The 10,074-nt window shown below is 38.2% G+C and overlaps 1 protein-coding gene across 1 annotated transcript in view; it reads right to left on the bottom strand.

Moving 5' to 3' along the window:
• Nucleotides 1-1,511: 1,511 nt before the first annotated feature.
• rasgrf1 (Ras protein specific guanine nucleotide releasing factor 1) overlaps nt 1,512-10,074 on the bottom strand; it is a 22,239-nt gene continuing 13,676 nt past the window's right edge. The window contains exons 15-27 of the mRNA XM_035665211.1: nt 8,701-9,071; nt 8,486-8,605; nt 7,256-7,426; nt 6,960-7,066; nt 6,721-6,833; nt 6,552-6,612; nt 5,799-5,902; nt 5,619-5,703; nt 5,330-5,527; nt 5,156-5,235; nt 4,944-5,061; nt 4,782-4,850; nt 1,512-4,124 (exon numbers count right to left, since the gene is read on the bottom strand). Of these exons, the coding sequence (XP_035521104.1) occupies nt 4,032-4,124; nt 4,782-4,850; nt 4,944-5,061; nt 5,156-5,235; nt 5,330-5,527; nt 5,619-5,703; nt 5,799-5,902; nt 6,552-6,612; nt 6,721-6,833; nt 6,960-7,066; nt 7,256-7,426; nt 8,486-8,605; nt 8,701-9,071 (1,690 nt within the window). The 3' untranslated portion in view covers nt 1,512-4,031. The remainder of the gene's footprint in view (nt 4,125-4,781; nt 4,851-4,943; nt 5,062-5,155; nt 5,236-5,329; nt 5,528-5,618; nt 5,704-5,798; nt 5,903-6,551; nt 6,613-6,720; nt 6,834-6,959; nt 7,067-7,255; nt 7,427-8,485; nt 8,606-8,700; nt 9,072-10,074) is intronic.

Genomic DNA, 10,074 nt, shown 5'->3' on the forward strand with positions numbered 1-10,074 from the left:
CCGGGACTGAAGGGACAGTGAGTTAATAACAACAACAACAACAACAACAACAACAACAACAACAATAACAATAATAATAATAATAATAATATATTATACATTTGATTTATGGAGCGCTTTTCATGATACTCAAAGTACATAAGTAGGTAATTTTTTTATAACAAAAAATGTTTGTCATATTTGTTCAGACTTACTATATTCTCACAGTAATACATGAGACAGATAATGTGTGAAATCTGGTTCCTCTGGCTCCTTGTTGCGCTCCTAATGGCATTTGCAATTAATTAATTGATTGTTGAGTCTCATTCCCAAGTCGGCAAACCTCATCTTCAAACCTCAAACCCAAAACGTCTTTATATCTTTCTCTGCTCTGATTGGCTGTTTTTATCCAGGGCCAGTGGATTGTTGCAAATGCCATTAGGAGCACTAGGGGGAGCCAGAGGAACCAGGTTTTTTTTCATAGATTATCTGTTTCATGTAGTACTGTCAGGATATAGTGAACATTTCACCAAATATGACAACAAATTATTTTTCCAGAAGTTGTCCATTATTAACGTCATGCCAAAGCCACTTAATTTGTTGAGGAGCTGGTATTATTTTAGGTTAATTTGAGATATCACATGAGACATGAAACATGTAAGGAGACAAGGACTTACTTTGGTCAAATTGCTTAAAAGTTAGGTCAGGGGTCATTTGATATTTTTTGGATACAATAAGAAACAACAAAACTTAATCAAGTCTGACTTGTAGAGTAATATTTCAAAGTAACACAACATAATATAAAAATTGGGTGAAATGAAAATGTTTTTGCTTAAAGGATAAAAGACAAAGCTTGAAGCACCAATGTCCTGCCAATTCTCCTTCAGTACAGTACAAGAGTAAGAGTCTCACTCTTACTGTTGGTTGAATGGTTGTATTTGATTTTATTAACTAATGTTGTGTTTAATCAAACTGCCTCAAACTCTAACTGACACAAAGAAAGCGGGGAGGAAGAGAAAGGGGGCCAGGAAGTATTTTTAACATACAAGTACAGGTTGGTATCTGGGTATATAATAAATTGTTTTGCCCCAGGGCAGGTTTATCCAGCAATGTGTAAATGAAAACATTTATATCATAAATTGATATTCAAATATATACAAAATAAAGGAGACAACAAACCCTCAAATGAAGTGGTTTTCACTTTATCGTCAAACTCGGTGACACTGACAAGTGACTCATTATATCCTGGTGCTAACTCACCAAGAAAGATGATCTGTTTTAGCATTTAACTACATGTAACAAATGTATACTGTATGGCATTTGTGGAAACTGTGAATTTTTGTAATTTTGTGTAATTTTGTTTTTTCAGATAAAGCTGGGATTTTACACACATCACCGCTTGCTATGACAGAGTGATGCTGATGTTAAATACTTTCAGATTATATTTTATTTCATACTGAGCGAGCATGATGTCAACTGATAGATGATCTACAAAAACACTTGAGACAAAATGCCCCTGATATAAAATGGATTTATTAGCAAGAGGTAACTGGGAAACATGTTTGTTTGTTGTTATTATCATCATCATATATTTTCTTTTGTTGTCTTTTCATTTGTTTTCTTACAAAACTGTGAATATTTCTTAAGGTGTGGAAACATGAGGGCTGAAAGATAATTTTCATACCACTGGGTATTGCTAACAGCAAAATGTTTATTTGTTTATATACCTTATAAGAGTATGTGCATGTATAAGTGTATACAGTATAAGTATAGAGTATTATTCTGTATGTGAAGGTGTTGCATGCCTGCCATATGAGCTTCAAAAGTGTACTGTACATACATAGTAAAAATACATACAAATATTCACAGAATAAGCACTACGTTACTATATTCCTGCTAACAGAAATGGTTATAGACAGGATTACAGTATAAATGCAAAACACTTTGATGTTATCTCCTACCTCTAAGTCATGGTTTCAGGACCACACTGTTGTAGCATTTTGTGTTTAAGCTTGAGATACAACTTTTTTTTTTTTTTAAGGATTACACTGTTCCACATTGAGAAATATGCAGGGTTGCATGTACAAAATGTACAGCACATCGCAGTGAGGTGAATTAACAACAAAGTACAAAATACTTTCCCATGTTCATATAAAGAGCAGGTCACTCTCTCTTATACTACTACAAAAATAGTGTTTGAATGCTGCAGGCAGAGGTCATTAACATATGTTTTATCATAGTTTTTAAACAGCAATGCATATAACAGAGTGATATACAGTCACGTTCCACAATCACTGGAACAGCAAAAAGGACAGATTGTCTTTTAATTACAGAAGAGCAACAACCTTTTACTCTACATAAGTATCGCCAAACCTGAAGGTACAACACTTTCCATCGCATTTAATCTTTTTTTTATGATTGATGATGATGACTAATCTTTCACTTTAATTCATCTAAAGAAATCACTGTATGTTGTTACACAGCTTATAGCTGATTATAAAATAAACTGAGTGAGTTTTGTCACTTTATGTGACAGCAGGCTAAGAAAGGAGTGTATTGCTTTACAACAAATAAAAAGACACTTCAAATTTTGTCAGTTTTAGGTGAAAGAAGACACGGCTTAGAGCAGAGGTTCTCGACCCCTGTGGACCGCTACTGATCTTCAGAAAATTTGCTACCGGACAGCGAAAAAACTGTGTGATTCTGCTGGAAAAAAAACCTGAATAATTGAATAGAATAATTGAATAACAAGGATGTCTGTTCTGCAGGTTTCATCACTTCCTGTCACCTTCTCAACAACAATAGACTTAAGCCATGCTAGTGGCCTGTCAGTAGATCGGTCCACCACTTTGATCCTCATATACATATTTCAACAACTTTTTTATAGATTGTACTGAAATTTGGTTCAAATATCCATGGTTCCCAGAGCACAAAACCTCATGACTGTTGGATGGATTGCCATAAAATTTGATACATTCATGTCCCTTTCAGGATCAATTCTAATAACTTTGCATAATAACTTGCATCTAGTGCCATCATCTGGTAAAACATTTTTATTGGTCCAATATTTTGCTTTGTGATCAAATACCTGCAAAACTAACAACATTCCCACCAGCCTTTGTGTTTAGTGGTAATTAGCAAATGTTAGCATGCTAACACACTAAACAAATATGGTGAACATGGTAAACAAAAGCATGTTAACATACTGATGTTATCATTGGGCTCAAAGTTCCGCTGTGCCTAAAGTGAAACCTAACAGAGCTGCTAGCATGGCGGCAAACTCTTGGTCATGTTAATCAAAGAAGGTTATGAGTATGTGAGGTAACATCCGTCATTAGCACATTGAGCATTCATTCAGTTTTAGTAGCTTTGTTTTTATTTTCTAAATTCTAAATTTTCATTTAGTTCTCATCCCCTTTTTGTCTGATTGGGCTGGTCCACAATGACATAGCCATAGATGGTCCGCAGTGCAAAAAACAGTTGGGAACCCCTGACTTTAGAGTAGTGAACAGAAATTAAGAAACAAATCCCTCTAGTTTTGGTTTGGGAAGCACAGAGACAGTTATGCTTCAGATACCTGATGTCTTCTCCACTGATCATTTTTCTTTATCTTTAAATACAGCTATATTCTCTTTGCTCTTTTACCTGATTTGATGCAGTTACATTTTTACAATGCTACATTGGTTGCAGAGAAACTCAGTCATCGATAAAACTCAAGCAAAGAGAACAACGGCCGGCAGCACGAGTGCTCAGAAAGTGCAAAGTCGACACAGTATGAGATGATGCAAAATAATGTCATTGGTCACTAAGAAGGCACAGCTGTGTACAACCAAAGTGACCTCTGTTATTATGCTTGAAATATCCCAAAGAAATGTTGAAAGAAACTCATGGCAACAGTAACAAACAGAAAATATACACTGAAAGGTTTTGTGTCATTAAACATCTACTGTACAGAAGAGCAAATATCTTAAACATGTACAACTATACAAAAGTTGATGTTAACTGATGTGTGATATTAACAGAGAAAATAATGTGGTGGACCAACTTCCCCATCAGTTGGGCACTTTAGGCTCAATTCTGAGTGAGGCTTCGTACATGCTTTCTTCATCCAGAACAAAGCTATTATCCAGTAGATACTGGGCTACCTGAAACATGAAGAAAAGACAGGCATGTTTAAGGAATTTTGGAACCATATTAATTGCATTATAAGCAAATTCATAAGACAATTTACTTCATATAGCCTTGATATGGCTTCATAAAACTCTTTATAAATGTTTATAAGCATACATGACAACTAATAACAAGGTCTATAAAGTATGTGTGGGTGGTATGTGTGTATATAGTTAGAACATTCTTTCAATCTAAAAAGTGAGAAAAATTCTTGCCCTGAAGAGGTTACAACAAAGGTCTGAGGGGTCGCAAGACGGTTAACAACATAAAAACATATTTATGATTCACAAATTCAGGTTTTTTTTTTCGAATTACTGGATAATTTAACTTCTTCAGGCTTCTGAAATATATTAAAATAAAACAAAACAAAAAGGAATAATAACTCTTATTTACTCTTAACACTTAATTGGCCACAATAAGTCACATACAGTATATAATCTATGTAGTGGAGTCATAAGTAGACATAGCTTCCATTTCCACCCTGATAAAGACCCTTTAAGGTCATAATTGTCAGCTTTTAAAAGCAACATGTCTGATGAAATTATGGCTTTTACCATTACTTTTCTAAGAGTGCCTGAGGAACTTAGCCTCTGCATTTGTTACAGACGTAGCTTTTACCATATATAATTTACCTTTGGTTGCAGGTCAATCTTGTATGCTGTTTGCTGAAACTGCCTGATTTCTCTGATGATGTGAGAAATCTGAAAAACATAAGAAACAGGATGTTAAATTCTGACTGTAAAACACACATTTACACCAAGTCTCTCGTGTGACAGGACACTGATTCATCTCACCATTCTCATCTTCGAGAAGTTGACCAAGTTGTCTTCGGTGTAGTTTGGCGTTCCCTCCTCGATGAAAGCCAGGTCAGTGAGGTACATCCCAAGATAGGGCACGCAGGGAGGATCACAGCTGATGGGAAAAAACACACACATCATCCACTTGTATAGTACTGCATGTTTGCTATATTGATCCAGTACAAACTATGTCCTTGAACTAAACTCACTTCTTCAAAGCCTCTCTCAGGTTTTTGAACCTCCCCTCTGATGAGACTAGCTTCTGCAGCTTGTCAATCACTGCTTTTGTCTAGAAGAAAAGGTTACCAAGAACACAATTAATAATAACATTAGATAAGAAGAACATTAGGAAGGAAATAGCTAAAAAAAAAGGAGATACACACCTGCTTGGAAACCTTGAGCCATGTCTTCTTGAGGCGGAAGACAGAGCTGCGGTTGAGGGAAGAAGTTATCTCGAGCACGGCATTGTAGTTGTGGAGACAGCGACAGATGTCAGCTACAGCCACCCATTTCTCAATGACCGCTACTCGAGTGACCACGTCCTCACAGCGCAGGATCTCTGTGGCAATAAGGTTGCTTATCTTGCAGAGGAGAGAAACAAATGGATTACACTCAACACGATGTTTGACAATCAATACAAGTTACAGGGGATGACTTTTGACTGGAACATACATCATTGAAGTGCTTTGTTGTTCTCATGATATAAGGCGTCTTCTCGTTTTTGTCATTCTTCATCCAGCCTTGTCCAAAGAATTCCCTGTAAGGTGAACAGATTAACAGATGACAAAGTGAACACTGAAGTGTTTTATTGTTGGTCACAAACATGTACAGCTGAGATATGACGGCACTCACTCATACGGGATGACCTTAAACACCAGGTGGTCCAGCAAAGTGAGCTGTTCTGCAATCTCCAACGCAGAGTGGCTCTCAAAGGGATCAGCCTTACCTCCTTCCACCTAGAATACGCAAAACAGCTGGAAATTATTAAAACTGTAGCAAGCAATTCAACACAAAATGGCAGGTATTGTAAATGAAAAACAGAACATAAATACTCAAAAATCTGTTAATTTGATGTTGGTAAATTGCATCAGAATGCTCATGTTTTGAAAATAGGTCTATCTGTGATCCAAAAAAATTATAAGAGGCATAAATATCTAACTGTTTGTAAGGCAAGATTTTTTTTAGACTGGGTAATGGTTAACTGATTTAATGTGGATTAGAACTAAAATGACTAGTCAATTATTTACATTAGTTGAAAGACAGAAAATGAACAATTTTAACAGTTATTCTTTCTTTTTGCCTGGTTCCTGTTTTCAAGTGTAAATATTTTCTGGTTTTCTATTATAGTAAACCAAATATCTTTTGATTTTGGACTGTTGGTTGAAAAAAGCAGATCATATTAATGACCAAATGTTTAATCGATTAATTGAGAAAATGATTACCAGATGAATTAACATGATAATGAAAATAACTAAATGAAATGCTCTTCTCCATCATCGCCTCAAATTGTGTTCCAGGCTTACCTGTATAAATGTATTTGCATATTTCTTTCACAATCTTATTTCCTGCTGCTTTAAAACTGCTCCACACAGTAACTCTACTCACCAGTTGTGTCACGTCCTCAAGGGTGATCTGATTGTCACCATGATCTTCCTGAGTTAGAGTCCTGACAGACAGTATAGGAGAAGGTCAAGCTCTCAAGTATGTACTAATAATATAACATATCTTTTTAAATGTTGGGTTCACGTAATAAACTGTAGTCTTACGACAGTACCTGATGATGTTGGCTGCAGCTTTCCTCTCCTGGGTCAACAGCTCAGGGTCATGCATCACTTCCTCCAGGAAGGCAATAACTTTTGTCTTCAGCTCATTGTTACTCTCAAAGTCCTGGAGAGGGATAGACAGCATATATTATAACATATATATATATTGTGAATATATAAACACAAGCAGTAATAATATGGTAGTCTTATGAACTAAATGTGCCTTGACTTGTGTTGGTTGATGATTTACCGGAGAGTGTTTGGACACCCAGTGCCTCAGGACATTCAGGACTCTGTTGGTCGCTGCTCTTCTGATCACAAACTCTTTGTCTCCATTCCTCTGATCTGTTGGGAAGCCTGCAGAAAATATATTAAATGAGATTTTACAACAAGCTCTCATAACTATGATACATACAGCTTTGGCAACAAAGAGCAACAAAGTGTGAAGAATCCATAAACCTGACATGGTGCAATTTTGCAATTCTTAGCAGTCTGGTTATGTTAACCTGTAACTGAGACTAGACTAGAGTGGACAGTTGTGTATACCAGTACTGGCGAGGGACATCCGCCGATATTTTTCCTTGGTAGGTGTTCCCTCATTGGCTCCAGCTGTAGCAATAGCAAAGGCAGAGGCAGCAGACAGGGCACTGCGGTTGTTATCCAGCTCTCGACACGAAGACATCACCATGCCATTGTTGTAGGAAAACAGGGAGAACTCTAGAGGGAGGCACAAGTTAAAGAGAAAATAACCCTCTGGAAACTGGCAAGAGATTGATTTTGGTGTCATGTAAATTTAATTGGTGGTCAGTCTGAGGAGACACATAACAAATGATGAGTTTTCACATTATATAAAGCACAAAATGTACATAAATCTGTTGGTAAAACGTTATTTTATATTACTTATAGTATATAGTATAGTATAACTGAATCTGTACAGACTGCAAAATCGCCTGCTTGTTGTTGTGCATGCCTCCACTAGGGGGCACCACAGGCCAACACAACTGTTTCCCTCCAGACTTTCCTTTACAAGAGGCTTTGATATTCAAGATGGTTGCAGCTAAATATAGCCACCAAATATCAGCATAACAGAGGAATCAACAGATTCTCTGCAGTCTGCTATGTTTAAATCCTGGGAACATAGACAGATCATAAACAGCTAAGAATCCTACACCAATGCGAGACACTCTCTGCTTCATAATTTCTGTTAATGCTTCCCACAATATATTTTAATATATCTATTGTTTTGTCATACGATTTCGAAGGCACAGATAATCTTGGCTCCAGTGAAACAGTCTCATTACTGGGGGCGGAAGGGAAAACACGCTTTTAATGTAGTTGCTATGACACAAGTTTCCCTAACACCTACTTGAAGCCAAGCATTGGCTTTCCCCACATGATCATAACCATCAACCAATGTATATTTAACATGAATTATGCTTCACAGTGGCATGTTTTTGTTTATCTGTACAAAAAGTATTAACAAATTGACCACTGCAACCTATCTCAAAGTGAGAGCTTTAATTTATATATATAAAATGATTAATCCACAACCTACATTTTCCAAACCTAAGAATATTGTTTAGTAATAAGCTTTTATTGTATTGTTTGTTTTATGAAGTCTGTTACTATAGTCAAACAAAATAGTGTAGTCAGTGATGAATGTGGAACTGGCTGAGGCAGTGGATACAGGTGGTATGTCAGTGTGCAGTTGAAAGCTTGGATATGACACTATGGAGTCATAATTATGTCACTGAACATATCTAGGACACAATGTACCTGAGGAGTTTTTGCATTTGACGTTTTTTGGGGTAGTTGGTGACTTGGTGGGAGAGGCTTCTGGGTCTCCGTCATCACTCTGGTTTGGATCATTGTCACTTTCCTCTCGTACAGAGAGATCTGTATCATAACAAAATTACTCAGATCATTGAAAACATCATTTTAGCGAATCAAAATTGGACTAATTTGCTATGGATTGGCTCCTGCTGGCATACCTTGCTTGGACACTGAGGTATCCTCCACCTTGTCCTTCTTGTCCTCTCCCTCATCAGGGATCTTGCTTGCGATAGGGCTGGACACATACAGTTTGTTGATGTCCAAGGTGGTCTTACTGAATGGAGACATGGATGAGTACATGCTTGCATAGCCATTTGAGGAGCAGCTAAGGGCAGCCAGGTCAAGAGCTTTGCCCCCAGTGATGATGGGGATGTTGAGGGAGAGCTTGCGTCGGCGGTTTGGGGATGAATTCTTGGCAATAGCAAGAGGAGGAGGTGAGGAGAACTTTCTGCTGGCCCTGGGGGAGCTGGGAGGCTCTCCATACAGGAGTTTACTGTTCTGACTGCTGGCAAAGAATAACTCCAGGGACCTGCATCAAGGGAGGATATATGCATTTGAATTTAGGACATAAGAATATGTGTTTGATATTTGGTAAGTATACTCTACTAAATACCCAACACTTCCTAAATAATTTATGGAAACCCAGTCGGCAACCAGAAGCCTCTTTGCAGCCGCGTCTCGCTGTTTTAGAGCAGGATACAAGCTGCAGTGTTGCAGAAAACCTTTCCCACTCCCTGCCACCCTCCTGGCGACCTCACGGGTTCCCATAAATAGCACAGCGAGTGATAGTGCGCATGGCCACTGCTGACACAAGCAGCCAAGTGTAGGTGTCTCACAGAGACATGACAAGCGCCATGGGAGAGCATGCTGCAGGGCGTGGGCATGGGGAGCTCCCCATGAGCTGAAGCCCACAGTGGGGCCCGCACTCTAGGCCTGTGGAGCAGTGAGTTAGCCTCACTGCAACACTCTCTATAATCAAGTCAATATTTCACACTATGGATCTTTTGCAGACAAGGAGAGAGGGAGGGAGGGGAGGGTGGGGTCCTGCAGCATCGAGGTTGGTTGCTATAGAGCGACAGAGCCCAGTTGAAACACTCCCAGGCAAGCAGGAGAGACTGGACCCAATTACTGCCTTCGACCACTGAACACACACATAAATACACACGCACACAGCGATACTGAAGCTTCCTAGAGCCTGTCTTCCTCTGCTGCTCCATCTGCTGCTTCTCTGTGCTCACATTAACCAACAAAACAAACAACCCCAAACGCAAACACAAAGCTTCTAAGATCACGGGTCTAAACTGTTCCAGTGTCACTTACAGCATCTAAACAGTAACAAACGTAATTATTCCTGTACACGGGCTAGACTCACATCACCATCCTCACATCCATCTAATTCTGATCCATCTAATTTAAAGTCGCTTCATTGCCAAGGTCTTAACTACGTTCAATGCTGTCAGATGGAATTTGAAGAACATTTTAAAGGTCCAGTGTGCAACATTTATGGATCTTTATCTATCTATCTATCTATC

This window comes from Morone saxatilis, unplaced genomic scaffold (genome assembly GCF_004916995.1).
Source record: "Morone saxatilis isolate NCDOM2014 unplaced genomic scaffold, NCSU_SB_2.0 Contig2, whole genome shotgun sequence".
In the NCBI taxonomy this organism is placed as follows: domain Eukaryota; kingdom Metazoa; phylum Chordata; class Actinopteri; family Moronidae; genus Morone; species Morone saxatilis.